The sequence below is a fragment of the Heloderma suspectum genome, chromosome 5, assembly GCF_057233095.1.
Source record: "Heloderma suspectum isolate Gila_16-S chromosome 5, 16-S_ref, whole genome shotgun sequence".
Classification (NCBI taxonomy): Eukaryota; Metazoa; Chordata; class Lepidosauria; order Squamata; family Helodermatidae; genus Heloderma; species Heloderma suspectum.
Genome location: NC_139462.1, coordinates 102,555,232 through 102,577,883, shown reverse-complemented (window position 1 = coordinate 102,577,883; position 22,652 = coordinate 102,555,232). Strand labels below are relative to the sequence as shown.

Below are 22,652 nucleotides of genomic sequence, written 5' to 3'. Positions count from 1 at the left end.
CTCTAGGCATATCCTCACAAACATTACAGAATGTATTATCATGACAACTGAAAAACCAAAACCTTTCAATCCAAATCTCAACAGGAGTGGCAACTGTCAGCTTTTAACAGCAAAAGTAGCCCTGCAAACTTTTTATCAACTGTATTCCCCCTCTCCCCAACTTTCGTGCAACATTATCCATTTGCTGCATCTCTTGCTTCACACTGTACCCAACAAATTTTAATGCTGCCAATTATTTTTTAAACAGACATTTTTGGTTAACCATTACACACAGAAACTGACATTTTGTGACAAAACCATACATAGTTATTTAACATTTAATACTGGCTTTATAAACAAAAATTCACCTGGTTTCCCATGGCCAGTAAGAAATGCCTTCGCATAACTAGGCAGGGAAGCTTTCCAAAAAATGATTTTTACCCCTCTTTTAGTTCAGAAATGGGTAATCAGTATATTGTCAACAGGCAAGCTAGAAAAAATGTTTAAGGGAGCAATCCTATGGCGCTAGTCAGTGGCTAAACAGCCCTAGGATATGTCGGTTTCCGGGAACTGACCTCGAAGCCCACAATTCCCAAAGAACCGACCTTTCCCCCTTCCCACACTGCCTTGCAGGCAGCTCGGAATGGCCCCGCACTCGGAAGAGCACGGAGCGGCGAAAATGGGGCGTTCTGGGGTAGGGAAAGCGGAAATGCCAGTACGACACATTCAATGTGTTGTCCAGCAGCCACTTCCCCTGCCCCGCCTTCTTGCGGCTAGACAGCCGAAATCGGCTGTCTAGCCACAAATACAGGGCAGCTGAAGCGCAGAGGGGATGATCCCCTCCGTGCTTCTCCTGCCCTGCATTGGATAGGCAGTTGCCTCCGAGTTCGGAGGCAGCCGTCTATCCCCATAGGATTGCGCTCTAATGCACTGTAGTTTTTGCAGTCATTTTTCAGTCTGGTTTATACCCAACTTTTTAATCTATAAACTGGATTGTCAGGGAAGTATAAAATGTTTAACCCAGAATAAAACCCATAAAAACTATTGAAATATACAGCAAAACACACTACAGCTACTGAGTAGAGATTAAATCCTGCAACCTTGGGAGGTTTTGAACGTGCCACAAGATCTAGATATTCATGTCAGGAAATAATAAACAGTTCTCAGACATGCTAAGGACTTCAAGCTCTGTCAGTTATGTATGTTACAATGGATTGTGGCTGATGCAAATAAAATTTCTATTCTATAAGTTACATCAGTTACAGACTCAACTCTACATAACATCATGACTGCACTCTATACCACACACTTGCTCAGAAGAAAAGCCTTCTGATCTCAGTGGGACTTACTCCCAAGCAAACACATAGAGGACTTCAGCCTGATTAGGAAGGCAATGCAAAAGTAAAAGGACATCTACACTATGATCCTTGTACTTTAATCTCCACAAGAGAGCTCTGTTCAGCTTGTTTACTCAGACATTTTCCTCTTTCAAGTTACAGACTGCAGCCAAAACATATTCTATGCCAGAATCCTCAGTCTAGTTTCAAACCAGAACCACCCTTGTCTGATCTAGGATCCTCTCCCTTAGAAGATCTATTTCCCACATAACATATGGTTTTCATGCGAATGCCTCTCAGAAATCTTTCCATTGGTGAATGAATGCACTTCCCACCTGTTTAATTAAAGCAGAGCAACTATTATAATTATAATTTAAGCAGAGTAACTAGCGTCTGTATCATCAACAAACAATTCCCATTCAGATAAACATTTGCCAAAAGTACAAAAAATAAATATCTGCCTTTTTTCTTTTTTTAATGGAGTATGAGAACATATACAAACACTTCCACAAGTAAATTACTCTCAGCGTTATTTAAAAGCAGTGGTTATTTACAAAACAACAGTTCTTGTTTTGACATTCTACAGTAGCTTTAGGAGTCAAAATATCTTTTTAAAAAAAACAGTCTCCTGCTCAGACCCAATATCCACATGTAAGAATGGTAAAAGATGAGTCGGATTAAGATCATGTACAAGTCACACAGCACACAGAACCACTTCTATTTTCAGTGAACCAAACTTCCTTTTTTTAAGTTTTCCTTTTACAGGATGGCCTCAATTTAAACAAGCATATCTAGTAGAGCATAACGCCCATACACTAATAGCTTTTATGTTGAACCCTTTACCTGTCTCTGAAACATAAACAACAGGGTCCTTCTTTAAAACCTTATCAGGTTTTGAAGACTGTTTCATCTCTGGTGACTTCTTAGATTTTTTCACCAACTGCACCTCCTCTTCAGAATCTGCAATTAAAACACAGTGGCGTTATTTAATTATTCCATATTTTTTTTTATTTATTTATTATGTATTTATTTAATTTCTATACCGCCCAATAGCCGAAGCTCTCTGGGCGGTTCACAAAAATTAAAACCAAACAGCACACAATAAAACAATTTAAAATATATTGAACATTAAAACCACAATATAACAATACAACCACAATAAAACCTAGCAGCAGTGCAGGAGTTTAAAATACAAATTTAAAACAGCAAAGCTAAAAGTTTAGAAAGCTAAAATGCTAAAATGCCTGGGAAAATAAAAAGGCCTTCACCTGATGCAGAAAGGAATACAATGTAGGTACCAGGCGAACCTCACCAGGGAGCTCATTCCAGAGCCGGGGTGTCACAGCAGAAAAAGCCCTCCTCCTAGTAGCCACCCACCTCACTTCCTTTGGCAGGGGCTCACGGAGAAGGGCCGCTGACGATGATCTTAAGGTCAGGGCAGGCACATATGGGAGGAGGCAATCCTTCAGATAATCCATATCCATACAAACATTAAAATACCCACAGAAGAGAAGGCTGTTTCTGCGTTCCCTTGAGATTCTAACTAAGGCTTCCTTCTAATCTATGCTAGGAGTATATATGAGCAAAAGCATGCTTATCATTCCAGGAGGATAAATGATACCTTCTCCTGTCAAAATCAGCCAATGGTTCTCAGTCAGATAGAAGGATATGGGGACACATTGATTAGTTTATCCTAGAAACAAAGCAAGTTCTCTCTGTAATATATACATTTCCCTTTGTGAATAGGACCCTAATAACCAAATACTGATTTCCCATTGGTCAATGACAGGTATCAGGAATAGCCATAAGCACTAAATATACTGCTGTCTTCACTGAAAAGCAGCAGCATGTTTAGCCCAAAGCCAGGGAAGACTGTCACCTCAAACTATGAAAGATGGAGTTAGAAACCACAGCATTAAATGCCGTATCCTCATAATGACATAAAGGCCCACTGTTCTGGAAAGAGATCCTAAACATGCTACCTCCCAGATGGGTAATAAATGGACAAAAGGGTTGTTAGGGTAAGGGCTAAACATACAGCTTGCATAATTAATGGCTGCAGCATGTGAAGCTGTATATTCCCTCACTAAAAACATGACAGCAGCAAAAGCCAAGGCTCTAAATTGACAAGTAGTACCAGAGAGGTTCTGGCTGAGAGTGAGCACCAGGAAGTCCCCAATTCCAATGCCATCAGAGCTGTAGGCTCGCTAGGTTGCCATGGCTACGCCACTATTGCAGGCTTGGTTGCAGACAGTGAGCAAGAGTTGCCTCCAGCCAACTAAGCAGAAAAGCTTTGCAAACATTAGCTTCTTTTTTTCTTTTAGACCACATATAAGTATCCTAGATAGGAGTGGGTAGGTGGGTAGGCTAGTAACTTTTGCAGATTTATATGAACACACTATTCTGTGGATCCCCAACACAGTGCCCACAGGGACCTCCTATGGCACCCACAAAGCTCTCCACTCCCTGCCCCCTTCAAAAAATTATTTTTAATTTTAAAAATCCATGGAAAGCATTAGGGCACCAGGTTCTCGTTCCTGTTCCGGAACCTGCCACTGATCAGCTGCTTGGCGGGCAGGAAGAGAAGGAAAGGGTTGCTTCCTGGCACTGCCCAATCTTTGACTCACAGAGATCTCTCTTGATCTCTCTCTACTCTGCACCTCTAACCTTGCTACTTCTCTCCCAGCAACACCTTTCCTTGCTATTTCTCTCCTGTCCCTAGCCGCCTTCTTTCTCTCCTTTCCTAGTCCCTAGCCTTGCTCAGTCTCCCACTCCCTGCTTTTATCTCGCTGTTTCTCTCCACTCCCACACTTTCATCTCGCTAGTTCTTCCCCCACCTCTTTGGCTCGCTATTTCCCCTTCTCGCCCAGCCTCTAGCATCACTATTTCTCCCACCTCTTCACCTTGCTGTTTCTCCCCTTCCTAGCCTTGCTATTTCTCTCACTACTTCCCCTCCCTCCCAGTCCCTAGCCTTGCACTTTCTCTCCCTCTCACCCATCTCTTGCTATTTCTTTCTCCTCCCTTCCTAGCCCCTTCTCTCATTCCTCCCCCCACACACACACACACACCCCACCTTCCAAGGTGGGGGCTCTGATGACAGAGGAGGAGGAAGTAGGAGTGCCAGGTGGGGCATCGAGTGGCTGAGCCTGAGGTCACAGTAAAGAAAACTTTTTCTTCCTTTTGGACCTGGGGACATTTTCCTTTCCTTTGGGGCTGGGGAAAGTGTGTGTCTGTGTGTGTGTGGATAGAATGAGCAAAGCAATCTTATATGGGCCTACTCAGAAGTAATTCACACTGAGTTCCATGTAAGCATGCATAGGATTGCAACCTTAAATGGGTATTTTATTGTGCTTCTACGAGCTCAAATATGTGGATTGGCTTTAGAGTTCCTCTGCTTGTTCTCAATTTCTTGAGTGAATTACTTGTCTTTCAGCCAGCCCCCAACAGCTGTCATTATGCCACTAGCCACATCCTCTGTGGTGGTGGCCACAGTCAGTCCTCAAACTCCCAAATATGCCTATGGGTCCAAAAAGGTTGGGGACCCTGCACTATTCCTTCTGCCCCTCTACCTGTAATATGGGGACAACACCACCAGCTTACCATACAGGATTGTTGAAAGGCAGCCTTCTCCAGCCTGGTGCCCTCCAGATGTTTTTTCGACTACAACTCCCAGAATTCCTGACCTCTGACCATGCTGGCTGGGGATTTATTTATTTATTTATTCATTCATTCATTCATTCGCCCATCTGGCCGGTCAGCCAGCCACTCTGGGCAATGTACAACAATAAAAACAGTTTACAGAATAAAATTCAACATTAAAAACATCACATTTCTAAAATTACCCTAGCCCACCCCAAATGCCTGCCTGAACAACCATGTTTTTAATGCATGGCGGAAGCTCATTAAAGAGGGGGCATGGCGGAGTTCCCTAGGGAGGGAGTTCCACAGGGTGGGAGCCACCACAGAGAAGGCCCTCTCCCTCGTCCTCACCAGCCTAGCTGTCCTGGCTGATGAGACAGAGAGAAGGCCATCCGAGGCTGATCTTGTTGAGCGGCCTATCTGGTGTTGCTGGAGGCACTCCTTGAGATAGGCTGGGCCGGAGCCGTATAGGGTTTTAAATGTCAAAAACAACACCTTGAATTTGGCCCGGAAAACAACTGGTAGCCAGTGCAGCTCCTTCAGCACTGGAGTGATGTGATCTCGCTGGCGGCTGCCTTTAATCAGGCGAGCCGCCGTGTTCTGTACTAGCTGCAGCTTCCGAACCGTCTTCAAAGGTAACCCCACGTAGAGCGCATTACAGTAGTCTAGACGAGAGGAGAACAGGGCATGTACTACCAATGGGAGCAGATGGTCGGGAAGGAAGGGGAGCAGCCGCCGTATCAGATGGAGTTGATACAGCGCTGTCCGACTCACAGCTGACACCTGAGCCTCCATGGATGGCTGGGAGTCCAAAATGACCCCCAGGCTGCGGACCTGGTCTTTCAAGGGTAGCCCTACCCCATTCAACACCAGGTCAACATCCCCCAACTTCCTCTTGTCTCCCACCAAAAGTACCTCGGTCCTGTCAGGGTTCAGCTTCAGCTTATTCCTCCCCATCCAGCCACTCACTGTCTCCAGACATTTGGACAGGGATTCTACGGCCAACCTTGGTGAAGGTTTGAACGAGAGGTAGAGCTGCATGTCATCCACATACTGATGACACCGCACCTCAAACCTCCTGATGATAGCCCCCAGCAGCTTCACATAGATGTTAAATAGCATCGGGGAGAGGATGGAACCCTGTGGCACCCCACAAGTGAGCGGCCACGGGTCCGAAACCTCCTCTCTCAGTGCTACACTCTGGTACCTGCTGGAGAGGAAGGACCGGAACCACCGTAATACCACCGGTGTCTCCAATGCCCAGCCTCTCCAGGCGGTCCAGGAGGATACCGTGGTCAATGGTATCAAAAGCTGCTGAGAGGTCGAGGAGAACAAGGAAGGAGCATTCACCCCTATCCAGAGCCCTCCTCGTATCATCCACCAAGGCCGTTTCTGTCCCATGCCCAAGCCTGAAGCCCGACTGAACTGGATCTAGATAATCAGCTTCTTCCAAGTGTGCCTTCAACTGCATCGCCACCACCTGCTCAATCACCTTGCCCAAAAAAGGCAGATTCGAGACTGGGCGGAAGTTGTTCAGAACTTGGGGATCCAAGGAGGGCTTTTTTAAAAGCGGTCTTATCACTGCCTCCTTGAGGGCTGATGGCATCACTCCCTCCTCAAGGGAGGCGTTCACCACTGCCTTGATCCCCTCACCCAGCCTCTCTCTGCAGCTCATAATGAGCCAAGATGGACAAGGATCAAGTAAGCAGGTGGTCGGCCTTACAGATGAAAGCACCTTGTCCACTTCATCAGAAGGAAGAAGCTGGAACCGATCCCACAAAACCAGTGTGCCACAGACCGCCTCTTGCTCACTAACTGTATCCACAGCGCACGGAATAACACTCCTATTCCGATCAATTTTATCTGCAAAGTGCCTTGCCAAGGCCTCACAGGAGGCCTTAGAATGCTCCAGCAGTTCCAGAGCAACTGGACCGACCAGGCTCTGGACCACCTGGAACAGCCTCCTGGAACAGCACTCCGCAGACACGATAGAGGCAGCATAATATTCCTTTTTTGCTGCCTTCACTGCCACGTGATAGGCTGAAGATACAGCTCTAGCATGTGTCTGATCGCCTTTGGAGCGAGACTTCCGCCACCGGCGCTCTAGCTGTCTCACCTCCTGTTTCAGAGCTCGTAACTGCGGATTGAACCATGGTGCAGTCCGAGCCCTGTTCAGGGGGAGAGGGCGTTTCGGAGCCACCCGATCTAATGCCCCAGTGATTGCGGCATTCCACCCACCCACCACAGTCTCGACCGAGTGGCCGTTGGCGTGCCCCAGAGAATCTCCAAGCATGTTCAGGAATCCATTCGGATCCATAAGACGCCTGGGGCGGACCATTTTAATGGGTCCTCCACCCCTGCGGAGGGGTTGTGGAACCGAGAAGTCCAACGTCACCAGATAGTGATCTGACCATGACAAGGGGGTGGTGGATATACCCCTGACTTCCAGATCACTCCCTGCTTCTCCGGAAACAAACACAAGGTCTAGTGCATGACCGGCTACATGGGTGGGTCCAGTTGGAATATGGTGCAGCTCCCAGGAAGCCATGGTCTCCATGAAGTCCCGAGGTGCTCCTGTGAGGACAGCCCCCGAATGTACTTTGAAGTCCCCCAACACCAACAAGTTAGGGGACTGCGCACATACATCAGAGACCACCTCAAGCACCTCAGCCAGCGAGTCAGTCGTGCAGCGGGGTGGACGGTACACGAGCAGAATCCCCAGACTGCCCTTCAGGCCCAACCTCCAGTACATGCACTCAGCAACCTTGGTCTCCCAGAGAGGGGGTCTAGTGAAGACCAAGGACTCTCGATAGATAACAGCCACTCCCCCTCCCCGATCCCCAGCCCTCGGCTGCTGTGCATACGAAAATCCGGCTGGACACATGGCCACAACAGTTGGAGCAGCGACCTCGGCCAGCCAGGTCTCCTTAATACATGCCAGGTCTGCACCCTCGTCCAGGATCATGTCATGGATGAGGGAGGTTTTCTGGGTAACAGACCTGGCATTGCAGAGCAGCAGACGAAGGCCAGAAGATGGAGTCACGCCTCCCCCAGCCATCCTTTGGCTCTGGACAGGCCCAGAGCAGGGGACAGATACTACACATCTCTCCCTTGTTCCCTTTACCTGGCATGGCCTGCCCCTAGCGCTCCGCCAGCACCTGCTGCCCAGCCTCAGTATGTTCTGGCCCCCAACACTCCCCCCACTGCCTCCATCAGATGGACACATGCCCCCTCACTGCCACCTATCAGGCAGGCTACCCACCCCTAAAACACAACAGACTCCCCCCAAAATTTAAAAATCCCCTTTAAAAATACTGCCAGGCAGGAGTCCACAGTGGTGATGGTGGTGGCGGCGGCGGCGGCAGCAGGCACGGCAGCAGCAGGCACGCCTCTTCCCCGGTGGTGGTGGTTTCTCCTGCAGGACCTGGCTCTCCCAGGCCACCTCAGCCAGCCAGCTTATGTAGCCCCTCGAGGAAGGGGCAGGTAGAACAGTCAGCACAGCTGGCTCAGTACCTGCAGGCCTGGTCCTGCAGGGACTGGCAGTCCACCAGGCAGAAGTCCACGGGGAGGACTGGTGTTGGTGGCGGTGGCAGCAGGCACGGCAGCAGCAGGCACGCCTCTTCCCCAGTGGTGGTGGTGGTGGCTTCTCCTGCAGGCCCTGGCTCTCCTGCAGGAGACCCTGGAGAAGCCTGCCAAGATTGTTTAGGCTTTTCTCTAGAATTGATGGGAGTTGGTCACAAACATCTAGAGGTTGGAGAATGGTGTTGCAAGGACTAACGAGGATGTATGTTAAGTGCTCTGAAGTCTCTAAACTACTATATAAAATGTTAAGGATGATTAAGATTGCTCACCTTTCAAATACCAGCAACAATACTTCCATTTTCCTTCTACCCTTTTATATTTTCCTTTTCTCTATGACTGAACATTATTTGACCCTGGAGAAGCCTGCCAAGATTGTGTAGGCTTTTCTCTAGAGTCAAACTCTAGCAGTAAAAGTCAACACGCAAATGAAAAATAGCATCAGAAAAGCAGTCATAATTGTTACCTGAATCATAGATTATCCTCTTTTTCCTGTTCACCTGTTTTTGTTTGGAATCCTCTTCACAAGATGAGTTCTTCACCTAGTTTTAATGGGAGAAGGCACATAAAAGATACTGTGTTTGCAAACATAGAAACAGAATGCTTGAAGAGAGGACTAGTCTGATTGAGAAAGTGGAAAGAAAAGTAAATGGGAAGGGGCAGGGGGAAGTGAGAAGTGGCTACCTCCACTTCTGCATTAGATCGGGGTGCACAGTTTGCAGGTTGCATGCCACCCTCAGCTGCTACCATTGTGGCTCACAGGGCTGTGGGGATCCTGCCCTGAGTTTCCCTTGTTAACTCTAGCTAGGGAATGCCTGGGATTTCCCTTGTCAGAGCTAACAGTGGAAACAAGAGAGATATCAGAGATAAAGGAACTATTTCCCTTGCCAGGAATAGCAAAGGAAGCCCTTCCCTTATCTCCCAACTCTCCTGAGATGGGAGACAAGGGAACTATTTCCCTTGCTAGGGCTAGCAAGGGAAATCCCCATCTGTGGAGGACAGAGAGAAAGTATGTGTCTGCACAGTAGAAGAGTGTCTGTGTGTGTCTGGAGGGTGGGGGAAGGGAAGCGTGTGTGTGTGTGCATGCATGCACGCATGTGTGTGAGTGACTGCATCAGGTGTCTGGCATCCTGGCAGATGCCTGATGCAGCCTCAGGCCCAAAAAGACTGTTCATCCCTGCTTTAGATGATCCAGGGTAGTGCAGTTCAAAAAGTTCAACTTCAAAACCCCAGAGGGCATTCTGAATTAGGAGAATGGTTCTTAGAATTCTGGAGTTATTTCTCTGAATAGTAGAATGATTCAAGCAGCCACTGTGGAGGCCACCTGGAAATTAAAAATAAAAATACCAGCAAAGGAGAAAGATATAGATACAAACATGACAAAACCATTATTAAACTCTAAAAGGCATGTATCTGAAGAGCGTACACTCACCTTGATTTCTTTCAGTTTTGACTTCTCGCCTGAAGTCCCATCCTTATTTTTGGGTTTCTCATTCTTTTTGGCAGAGTCACATTCATGTTTCTTTCCAGGAGTTACAACCCCAAAGAATTTACGGATATCCTGATAAAAGCAAAACAGTTAAAAACACAACAAAGAATTTTATTATCTTTCCTTCTGCAGCGCTTCAGAATACAAGTTTGGATTGCCATCTATGATTTTAAAGGAAAAAGGCAGATATTCTAACTCTATACTGAGATTTTATTTTATCTGTAAACACTGTATATAACAAGCTTATACCAAGAACATTATAACTTGCTAGCATCTTTTTCTTTAATTAAATAAAAACATTAAGGGTGCAATCCTATAGCCCCTAGTCAGCGGCTAGATGGGCATAGGATAGGTCAGTTCCTGGGAACTGACCTCGGAGCCTGCACTCCGAGGTCAGTTCCCTGAGAACCAACCTCCATCCCCTCCCACGCTGCCTCATAGGCAGTGTGGAACGGCCCCGTGCTCCACGCTCAGGAGAGGAGCATGGAGCGGCAAAAACGGGGCGTTCATGGGGGCATGTTGGGGTGGGGAAGTTGGAAATGCCAGTATGACACATGCTATGTGTCGTCTAGAGACCACTTCCCGTGATCTCCTCCTGCCCTGCATTGGATAGGTGGTTGCCTCCGAGTTCAGAGGCAGCTGCCTATCCCAATAGGATTGCACCCTAAAGCAACTTCAGTGCTCAGCTTTATCACATACTGCCAAGATGTGCATATAATAAGGCAGATATCCTAAATGTATTTACTGCAACCCCACTGGCATCCATGCAGTTTATTTATAAGCAAGACTTTGACACATTCTTCCCTACTCTAAACACATTACCTGAAAGTAAATTCTACTAAAATCAATTGCTTGTTCTCAAGTAATATGCCTGTGATATTATTCCATAGGATTCAACAGAATTAGGCCTGATCTACATACAAGCAGCAGATGAGGTGGTAAAACTGTTCCACATTAACTGAAGTGAGGGAAGACTGCTGAGTAACAATTAAACACTTTAAAATGTACATGTGATTTTGGCCTTACAGATACTAATTAATGAAGTAGAATGATAACTGAAGGCACTCTGTTTGAGCCTTTGTAACATAGCAGTGGCAACCTGCACAAACAGGAAGCAGGATGGATAAAATATTTACACTGCAGATCACACGACTGAATGTTCTCTCATATAAAAGCCCCGCAAACCTTCCCTGTACATAGAAAACCATACGTGTATTTTTTTAAAAAAAAAAATTAATGAGGGGGGTGTTCGAACAATTCACATTTGATCCCACTACCAATCTTCTTCATGAGGTTACCATGTCCCCTTCCAACTAATATAGAAGAAAACACTCTCCCACTACCTAGCCTGACCACTAGCCCCTACTATCCTGCAGACACAGATGCAAACAGACACAGATGCAATCCTACAAGTACCCTTTTAGCCCATGCCACCACGTCTCTCACATTTCCTTCTCTCTCCTGGATGGAACTGAAAACATTCAAGAAGTGCTTTGTCAGTTTCTTTTTTATATTATTACCACACACACCAGCACTGCTGCACATACACTCTCTTTTGAAAGCAAGCATCAGGAGCAGTGATGGCAGGAAAAAAAGATGGCAGATGGCATGTGCCCAGCATCAGCAAACTAACAGTGTTTCCCCCCAAATTTTGCCAATTTCACCAAAGAGCAAAGAAAAGGCGAAGGAAATCTGCACTTGGTAAAACTGACAAGGCTTCCCAACCCCCCATTCCATACAGACTTCCATATACAAAGGAGAGGATAAATGTTGTGATGGGGGGGGGGGGGAAGAGAATTTCTAAATATTTATTATTAGTTTTTGGTGGAGGGGGGATGGTGGATGGAAGAGTAAAAATGTGCTTCAGATAGAATGCATCTATTCCTAAACGATGCACACACAAAACACACATACAGGAAAACTGAATGTGATTGTAAATCTACTTTCTCGCATGCCAATTAAAAAATCTGATAAAAGTGCATTTAATACTGCTTTTCTGTCTTTCACACATGCGTATTGACCACAGGAAAGACGGTCAAGAGCACTTCAAACAACACATGTGAAATCTGTTTAAGAATGCCATTTAGCAGTAGATACAATGTTGAACCTGCTCCTGTGTTGGAATCCCTAATTAGCCATGGAATCCCTCATTGCCTTGAACATCACTCCCTACTCACATAGTTATTGTAAAGATTATAAAGTTTATGATTTTGTAATAGTAATCCCGCTAAATAAGTGATAATGACAGGCTCAGATCATATATAGGATTGCTGCCAGGCCTAACTGTCCAAAAACGTGAGTCACCTTTACATCTGTTGGGTCTTGGGATTTTAGGGTGCAATCCTATACATGTTTAGACAGAAAAAGTCCTACAACTCTCAGCATCCCTTCAGCCATCAATGCTGGCTAGGTCATGCTGGGAATTGTAGGACCTTTTTCTCTCTAAAGATGCATAGGATTGCACCCTAAGAATGCCCTAAAATTGCTTGTTTCATAACAGAAGTTATGAAGCGTTCACCTGTGATGTTTTAACAAGCAAAGCACAAAGCACACCTTTTTCTCTACAATCAGTTATACCTACAACCTGATACCATGCACGTTTACTCAGAAGTTAATTCCCGCTGGGTTCAACAGGACTTACTCCTAAATGTGGCTATTTGCAATCCTAATCTGCCCCAGCTTTAAGTGCCAACTACAGGCCTGTGTCCTTGTCCTATCCTTCCAAACCCAGGCTGGTATCAGACAAGTATTGCTAATTGGTGATTAGAAAAATGCCTCCAGAGCAGCTAGTGGCAGGATGCTACACAAATCAATTTCATCCATTCTGTACCTACAAGATACACATTTCTTTTTTCCAAGGTAATACCCAAACAGCAGCAAGCCTGCTGTTTCTAAACTTAAACCTACGCCCCATCTAAACTTAAAGGTATTTTTAATTATTTCTAGCCCTTTAAATCACAAAGAAGGGTGCTTATTTCCAAATTAAACTGGTTAAATCCAGAAAGAGACCTTTTCTTCCCAGGTTTCTAAAAAAAATGAGAAGGATCATGAAATTGGAAAGAAAGCTTTTCTCATCAGAAACAGCTTTGTGTAATCACAGTTTAAGAATAGTATAAACAGGAAAATGAAGTCACTGAAACATTCCTTAATAAATATCTTAAAGGCAAAGCATTAAAGGATTGCTATCAGTGAAATTCACTCTTTCAATTGGAGAGGTTGGTTTAATGCTTTGCCTTTTAAGATGCTTGTCTAAACTAAATGCTCAAAGTCCTAATCTGAGCAAGGGAAGAACCCCAATAATCTCCAACTTACAGTGATGAATTTTCAGTTTGCCTCTGTGGCTGTGCCTTTAAACAGCAAGTTGATATGCAGGAATTACCAAGTGGAACTTTTTAAGACACAGAGATAAGATGAAGCTACTATTAAAGGCACACCTACGGAGGCTGATGAAAATATTACCAACTCAGCCTTTGAGGGAGGAATGAATCACTGTGGAGATATAATTACAAGTTGCCTTTTCTCTTTAGATCAATGGGACACACCTATTCAATATTGGAAACAAAAGAATAATTACTGGAATATAGGGAAAGAAGTCTAAGAAGTTATTTAACAGGTATAAGTGAATATAAGTTTGGTTGGAAAGCAAAAGTAGTATTGAATTGAGAAAGTATGATCATTAATTGTATCAAGATTTTCCCATGTTTGGAATTGTATTTGCTCTTCTGTGTTATTATCAATAAAATGTTTGTTTCAAAATTTCTGAAATGTTCAGTATTTCCATAAAATAAACTCCTAGTAAATTAAATAATTATCAAATTCTGTGCTGGTCAATATCAGATAAGAACATATACAGGCAGGAAATAATAATAATGTCCTCAAGATGTTTTGGCCTTGAACTAACATCAGTCCCAGCCAGTATGGCAAATGGTCAGGAATGCTGGGAGTTGTAGCCTAAAACCTCCAGAGGGCGTCAGGTTGGGGAAGGCTGACCTAACCTATTAGGTACCTGGGATTTTTCCAGCCTGAAGCATAACTTTTTCTTGACTTCAACTACTACTACTGTAGGATAAGAAAAGGAAAAAGCTTAACTCAAACATAATAGAGCTGAAAATATATGTGAATTAGACCACATAAGATGGAGATCTACTATTGAAAATAATGGGGGAGAAGAGAGAAACAGTAATCAAATTTAATTCATACCTGTTCATAATCCCTGTCCCCAGAGATGGCAGCCATCTTAACGGCAACCATTGAAGGGGAGCCACAGAAAGCCCTCGGAGTGGTTTTTATGAGACAAGAAGGTGTGGCCTGTGACTAATAACTACTCAGGAAACTCTCCTTTCTCTTTTTTTATGAAAGAAAACCAAGTAAGCATTTCTGCAAGATCTACTCAACTATCAGCAGGTAATATATTTATCTGTTTAACTAGTTATTCATGCACAATTCTAGAATACTTGCAAGGACGTTTCACATACAGAATAATGTTTTGTTTTTTGTTTTTTTAAATGTTAGTTTGACTGATGTACATACATTATTTTAGACAATTTTAAACCTAAGTAGATTGTAGAAGGTATGCTATTTTCTTACTGGAAGTTTTACTTTTAGGAGTTACTAATTAATTAGCTTTTTCTTCCTACTTGTCCCAGAAAACTGATGCCTGATATTTACTTTTGATGTTCAGAACAAACTACATTGAATTTTTTGTATTCCATTATATCCTTAAATAATGTTTAAGAAATGCAGTCAGTGGGTAACTCCACCGGGGCCCACTTATGGCAGTTCATTCATTCATGAACCTTTTTGAATAGTAGGGCGGGACAGCATTTTGATGCAAAATAGTGTTAAAAATGCCAAGTTAAATGTTAAGTTAAAATAATAAATCTAGACAAAAAATGTGCTGAACCTTAGGAGGTACAACCTGAAAATCTCAAAAACAATGACTATGTCTGTGATCCAATTTTCAGAATATATTCCACTGAAGCCAATGCATCTTAGGAAGGCAGAACTAGGCTATACTCAGGCAACTAAGCTTTCAAAGCAGATCATATAATAAGAGTTTATCATTTTATATGCTTTTAAGCACATAGTTTTTTTATTTTTTACAGACTCCAAAAAAAGAGTGTTAGCCATTTTACATAAAACAAACCCTTCTCCATAAATATTACTTCAGTATAGGAAACATTGTACTGCATTTACACTATTATACATGATGAGCATATATATCATTTGTCTGTGTGTTTATAAATATTAATTTATTGAACTTCTTTCCCAATTTCACATGGGGCTCCCAATAATCTATTCAAGCTTCTACAGTGTCATCTCTATTTAGCTTCAGCTTCCATTTACTGGGCCAAAACATGTCTATTTTGCTGCGTATATCTAGTGGGTTTCTCTGGTATTGGCATATGCAAAAGCAGATTGTTTATATGCAGTTTCCTACATGGAGGTGATATTCATCTAGCAAATTCATTTTGTATGAAAGAGCCCAAAGATATGCTCCATGTGACATATCCTGCCTATATCCAAGGATAAATGTTCATGGCAAATATAACATACAACCTCTGTCATCCACAGATACAGACCCAGGTGAGGGATGTAGAATCAAAGGAGCATAGAATAGGAGGGGCCTTCGGAGATCACCTAGTCCATGGATGGAGAACTGGTTTTGGGTGGGGGGCTGAATGACACCTTCACCAAGCCCTCTGTGGGCTGAATGATGTCAGGGAGCATGGCCCCATCCCTCAACATCATTCGGACCCTGGCCAAAGCACCACACTTCAGCTGTGGATCCAGCTGTGCTGTGCGTAGGCTTTCCCGAGCCAGGGAAAGACTGTGTGCAACAAAGTCATCCCAACTGAGGCAACAGCTGGAGGCATGTTCCTCTAAGAGCCACCTTGGTCAGGGCCCAGCTTCACCTGCCCTGCCCTTTCTACCACTGGGGAGGATGCAGGGCAGGCGAAATTAGCAGGGATTCCCATCCCTACCAACCTTCAGGGGCTTTGAGGAGGGGCCTGGCCTGAGCCCCCCCGCAGGCTGGATGAGCTGGCCTGGCAGACCAAATTGGCCCATGCAGCAGTTACCCCATCCCTGATCTAGTTCACCACCACCACCTGGTCAATGCAAGCTCTGCAATGCAGGATGAAGCTACAGCATCCCTGACAGATGGCTGTACAGCCTCTGTTTAAATACCTCCAGCAAAGCAGAACCTCCTGAGGCCGTCTGTTCCACTGCCAAACAGCTCTCACTCTTAGGACGTTTCTCCTAATGTGTAGGCAAAATCTGCTTCCCTGGGGTTTTCACCCACTGGTTTAGTCCTGCCCTCTGGAGCATCAGAGAACAATTCCCTTTTCTACATTACAGTATTTCAGATGTTTGAATACTGCTATTTTGTCTCCCCTTAACCTCTTCTCTAGGCTAAACATAACCAGTTCTTCAACTATTCCCCATAGCACTTGGTTTCCAGACCCCTTGACCACCCTGGTCTCTGTTTGGGTGTGCCCAATATCCATCTTAAAATGTAGTGCCCAGGACTGGACACAGCACCCCAAATGCAGCATGAGTAATACAGAATAGAGTGGAACTACTACTTCCAGGGACCTGGGCAGTAGAACTAATAGTTCTGCTCTATGTAATTTTAACAGTTACAGGCACTGAAAGTTGTGCTGCAGTCACCATCTAGAACAGGGGTGGGCAACATGTGGCCCTCCAGATTGTTTGTACTACTATCCCATGGTCTCTCACCATGGGCTATGCTGGCTACGGCTGATGAGAGTTGTAGGCCAAAACATCTGAAGGGCAACAAGTTGCCCACCCCTGATCTAAAAGATGTGGCAGCATCCATACAAATTGTGACCTGCAGAGGCAATTGGGGCACATGATGCAGAAAAGATACTGAATATCTGGACCCAGTCCATGGGGGCAACTTGACACATAATATTTTTTAGTGTACACCAAAGATATCAAAATGTGATGCACAGACATGACAAATGCACATTTGCAAACATCTGCATCATACAGGTACATTCGCCAGAGAGCCCCAATTGACTGTGGCTCCCCTTGGGGCCTACCTGGGTTTGCTACTGCATAACTGTGTGGGACACACACGCTCGTGCGAGCCTGCTGTTGAAAAGAGCTGTGTCTTGGGCCCTGAAGAGTTTGCTTTGGCATCATGAACTTTTACAGGAAGGCACCAGCCTCTTTTCTGTCACGGTTCTAGGGGCTATTGGACTTTGGGGGATTTGACTGATGCTATTATAACATTTACCTATGGTTAAGGGCTGGAAAATCCGAAGGGGAGAGGGAGGGGCGAGGATGAAGAATGCAGAGGAAGCTCGCTCTTTTTAATTCGGGGGCAGGGAGGGGAGTATAAGGCCTCGGCATGGATGGGGAAAAGGTTATTTTGCAGGCACGATCATCCCCCCCGCTCAGGTCCTACAGGTCACCCGCACACCCTATTCCCCCCTCCTCTTCAAGTTTCATGCCCTCACTGAGGTCGGGGGGGGTGGGGGGGGGAGTGGACTAAGGAGGCACCTCGTCCCCCGACCCCTCCTCGTCAGTTTCCCTCAGAAGCCGCAGGCAGGCTGGCCCCGCCATTCGCGCGTGCACGCGCTCACCATGCTCGCGCTGCTGCTACGGCCGGAAAGCCTCCCAGGACGTCGGTTTATGCCGTTGGCGGCGGCGGCGGCGGCTCGGCGGATTCGAGCTCCATCTCCGCCACTGTGGTCCCAGTTAACTTCGCGCCAACAACAAACGCAAGGCCGAGCGCGCAAAGGCGCGCGAGGTGATCTCGTCACCGAGGGGCGGGGAGAAGGCAACACGGAAGGGTGGACGGATTGCGTGAGGGGGGCTCGCCAGCCGTTCTCACGTTCAGCTGCTCGCATCGACACGCATGTGCGCTGCAGCCGAGGCGGATCCACGTTGCTGCCACTGGAGTTGAATGTCCAAGAGACCCAGGGCAGTGGGCCGAAACCTCAAGAATGGCAACTCTAGTACACAGCTCACTAACCTAGGGTGGCCTGGTGGCCTCTTCTACAGAGCACCGCCCTCTGTTTGAAGGCTTGTCCGTTTCAGTTTCAGTTTAAAGATAAAGAACCGGCAGAACTGTTGCTTGGCACCAGTTAGCACTTGGACAGCAGACTGAACAGGCGGGTTACCTGGTCACAGCCATCCGCACTATGCTGAGATGTGTTCTATTTCTATTTAAATTATAATAATTATTTCTATATTTGCCGCTATACATATAAATTAGCATACACCCATGTTATGCAAATAACTCTCCTCTTTTTCTTTTAGTAAGAACCTAAGAAGAGCCATGCTGGATCAGACCAAGGGTCCATCTAGTCCAGCATTCTCTTCACACGGTCAGCCAGATGCCCACAGGAAGCCCACAAGCAGGACTTGAGTGCAACAGCACGGTCCCACCATGTTCCCCAGCAACTGGTGTACATAGGTATGCTGCCTCTGATACTAGTGGTAGCATATAGCTTCAGGACCAGTAACCATTGATAGCCTCCATGAATTAGTTTAACTCCCTTTTAAAGCCATTCAGATTGTTGGCCATCACTACATCTTGTGGTAGCAAATCCCATAGTTTAACTATGCACTGTGTGAAGAAGTACTTCCTTTTCTCTGTCTTGAATCTCCCAGCAATCAGTTTCATGGGATGACCCCTGGTTCTAGTATTATAGTGATGCATTTCCTCTTTTGGGGGGTGATTTGTAAGTGTCCACCCTACCAACACCAATTTGAAACCATTTCTAGAGGGTAGCGGTGTTAGTCTGTTGCAGCAAAAATAACAAGGAGTCTAGTGGCACCGTAAAGACGAAGATTCTGGCAGAAGCTTAGGCCATAGTCTGTGAAAGCTTTTGGCAGAATAAGGGCACAATCCTATCGCGATAGGCGGCTGCCTCCGAACTCGGAGGCGACCACCTATCCAAAGCAGGGCAGGAGAAGCAAAGAGGGGATTGTTCCCTCTGTGCTTCTCCTGCCCTGCTTTTTTTGGCTAGACAGCCGATTGCGGCTGTCTAGCCACAGGAGCACAGAGCAAGGAAGGAGATTGCTGTATGACACTTTGGATGTGTCATACACGCAGCTATGGCCTCCCCACCCCAGAACACCCCCGGCCCAGCATATCCTATGGCCGTCTAGCCTCTGTCTAGTGGCCATAGGATTGCTCTCTAAATGTGTTAGTCTTTAAGGTGCCCTAAGACAGTTTGAGAGTGAAGAGATAGAAATCAGTTTTTTGCTTTCGTAATAGTAGAACCCAGGGTCATCCAATGAAGCTAAATGGTGGGAGATTCAGGACAGAGGAGATAGATTTATTCATACAGCACACGGATATACACCTCCACCAGATGTGACAGCCACTAACTTATAAAAGGATTAAGAGGGGTCTAGACATATTCAGATACAACAACAAAACTAGAAGTCGCCTCAACAACTAACTCAACGGTGGTTGAAAAAAAATAGGGAGTAGAGATCACGAACAAGTTTACCTGGCAGGTCCAACAAACTAGGAATCCTGCTGAAAAAAATAATACCATAACAGTCTAGTTTCCCTTCATCTCATATGTAGCCTCCATGCCAACCGATAATCATGTTCCTGCCAAATATAAAAGTGTCCATTTAATCTGAGATTGGGTAAATGTATTACTTGTTTATTCCTCTTTTTTCTTCTTTATTAGTTCCTCTATATCCATTACCTTCTCTTTTTTCTTTTCTTATTTAGCTAGTTTTGTCTCTGAGTTCAGTGGTTATTTTTTATGTATATATTTGATCTGTCATTAAACCTGTATTTGTTATTGTTTACATTTTTATGTGCAAAAGTTCGTTTATATCGTGTTTTTAAAGAACAAGCAGAAAAAAGAGAGATGTAGCACCAAGGGGGAACTAGAAGTTTAACAATCTGAAATTCTCTACCTTTGATCATGTTTGTGTGTTTACATGACCCTTACAGAATAAGAAACTTCAAGGGGTTTCCAGTCTCTTTTATGTAGTTATGTATTACCTTTATATCCCTGGGAGGTAGGACAGGCTGAGAGAGAGCAACTAGCTCAAGGTTACCCAGTGAGCATTGTGGTATGTCCACTCACTAACATTATTTATTCAAATTATATGGCTCATGCATTGCTATGCATTGCTCCTTATTTGGACTCTATAAATCTGTATGAATAGTTATTTATTTGTGCTATTAATATCCCATCTCTCAAAAAAAATTAAGGCTGCTTATAATCATATCGTTTTTAAAAATGCTAACCATCTAAAACCCTTTATGTGTGCTTTGGCTTATTTAACTCAGATGGTCTTTTTCTATGTATGCATGAGTGAGTGAGTGAGATCAATTATTCTTCCGTTATACATTTATAACAATGAACTAGATTATTAGGAATATTCAGATGATCTTCTTTCAGTGCCAGGTGTACTGGTTTCTTTCTAATTTCTTCAAGGTCCACACTTCTATAACAGCAGAATATCTGTCATGGGCTTGCAAAAAAGGACAACTAGAACGAGGTATTAAAGCATTTATTAACCTTGACTCACAGAAATTATAGCTAAATCACATAAATTAGATTATTTGCCTATGGGCATTTGGGGAATGGAACTGATTTGCATCTGTTTCATCTGCCTTTTTTTCTTTTGATGACAACAGCCGTAGAGCTGCAGACGATGAAAACATATCAAATAAACAGGAAAGACACCATAATATTTTTTCACAAGCAGATAATATATATGAACATATAAGAAGTGTCATATAATCTATCCAAAAATGGATTACACTGTTATCCACTGTTAGTAGGATTATCTTTGGATACAACCCTTTCTTTCCCCCGCCCCCTTTTTTTGTACAGGAAAATGTAAGAATATACAGTAGCTGACTTGTCTTCTAGGAGAGAAAATGAAATGAAAATAATCTCAAATAGTTTAGACACATGGGAGATATTTATTATTATTCTATAGTTTTACTCTACTCTTCAACCAAAATTGGCTCCCAATGAGACTTACAAAAAATTAAAATCTATCCTAAAAATAGTAATTTAAATGCATGATACAAAATGGAATGATATATAACTTTTTCCTGTGGATCAGACTAGAAACTGAAATATTCAGAAGCATTTTCTGGAGCTCATGAAATTGGACAATGCTGACGTTCTCATGCATTGATATTAATAACAAGCAAATACTGAACACTCTGTAGAAAAGCAGAAGTGTGATAATCAGTAGATTTGAGACCTAATCCAACCTCAGCAACTTTCAATTTACTAATTTATGCATATTATTCAGCTTCATGCAATGGAAATAAGCTTGTTTTGTGGATTCATTATTTCAGGCATAATCCAGCTAAAGTTAACTATTTTTATGATATACCAGCATGGGAAAGATTTAAGAATGTGCTTCACTTTCCCACTGAAATTAATGGATATTAAAAGTGCATAACAATGACTAGGTCTATATCCCAAAGAAAAATGTTATCAACATGCAAAATATTGCCGAAATTGTATATAATTAAAAGAAAACAAACCATATCTGTTGACAGTGTAAAAATCTTTGAAGATAACAATACTTATGTACTAGCCTCATTTGCAACACAAACAAACCAAATTTCTTAGATTTAAGCTGGTTCAGTCCATCTGAACTGAAACAAAGAGGTATTAAAAATGATTAATGGTGTTTTATAGATAAGCCGTTAAAATACAGAGATTGAGATATTTAGCTCAAGGATCTGGGAAAGGCATGATAGAAGCTTGGCATTAGCTCAGTAGTTGAGCACATATGTTGCATGCAAAAGGTCCCAGGTTCTCTCCCTAGCATTTGTAGTTTTAAAAAAGGAGCAGGTAAGAGGTGATATGAAAGACCTCTGCCAGAGACTCTGGAGAGCTGCTGCCAGTCAGGTTAGATCAGATGGGCCAGATGGGCCAATAGTTAGACCTGGTATAAGGCAGCGTTTGATGTTCCTCTCTGTGGGGTCACTTTTTCTTCAGTTGCTAATCCAGAGAATAAAGGCGTTTTCTATCTTGAGCAGTTTCAGAAGCATGACATTTCTTTATTTATTATTTTAAGTTATAGCACACCCTTCACCTTATGGTCCCAGGGTGGGGTACAACAAAACAGTATATAAAACAACTTAAAACCACTCTCAAAGCTCCATTCAAATCATAACCCCAAAGCTTCAGCCACTTCCAGAGGCTCAGGTAAAGAGGTACATCTTGACTTGCCAAAGAAAGGGGAGGGAATTCCACAACCACAAAGCCATCATAGAGAAGGCCCTTTTAGGACACAATCCTATGGCCGCTAGACAGCATCTAGATGGCCATAGGATTTTTCAGCGCTCCGAGCTCGGTTTCCACAATTCCGACTCCCCACACCCTCCCCTGCTGCCATGTAGGAGGCGTGGTTCGTCCCTGGCTTAGTGCTTGGAAGAGCAGTGCAGAGCACCTGGAAAGGGGGCATTCCTGGGGGCGGGGAAGGGAGGGAACCACGGAAGTGCTGATACAACACTTCCTATGCGCCATCCGGCCTCCTCCCGCTCCAAGGCACCCTGGTTAGACAGACAAAATCTAGCCACAAATGCAGGGCGGCCAGAGTGCAGAGGAGAAGATCCTCCCTGCACTCCACCCATCCTGCATTGAATA

At 44.3% G+C, this 22,652-nt stretch overlaps 2 protein-coding genes across 10 annotated transcripts in view; one reads left to right on the top strand and one right to left on the bottom strand.

Annotated features, from left to right (window-relative positions):
* The window catches only part of RFC1 (replication factor C subunit 1), a 63,770-nt gene extending 45,692 nt beyond the window's left edge, over nt 1-18,078 (bottom strand). For 4 of the 9 annotated variants that reach the window (XM_084856887.1, XM_084856884.1, XM_084856885.1 and 1 more), the window contains exons 1-4: nt 17,637-18,078; nt 9,967-10,095; nt 9,001-9,076; nt 2,160-2,276 (exon numbers count right to left, since the gene is read on the bottom strand). In XM_084856887.1, the coding sequence (XP_084713013.1) occupies nt 2,160-2,276; nt 9,001-9,076; nt 9,967-10,095; nt 17,637-17,903 (589 nt within the window). In that variant the 5' untranslated portion in view covers nt 17,904-18,078. Of the gene's footprint in view, nt 1-2,159; nt 2,277-9,000; nt 9,077-9,966; nt 10,096-14,223; nt 14,352-17,636 lie in introns of those variants that run through there. The other 5 variants (XM_084856889.1, XM_084856890.1, XM_084856892.1 and 2 more) reach the window with 3 other exon arrangements.
* Nucleotides 17,820-22,652, top strand: part of KLB (klotho beta) — a 36,375-nt gene continuing 31,542 nt past the window's right edge. The window contains exons 1-3 of the mRNA XM_084856899.1: nt 17,820-18,167; nt 18,316-18,472; nt 20,469-20,532. The gene's annotated coding sequence lies outside the window, so the exon portion shown is untranslated. The remainder of the gene's footprint in view (nt 18,168-18,315; nt 18,473-20,468; nt 20,533-22,652) is intronic.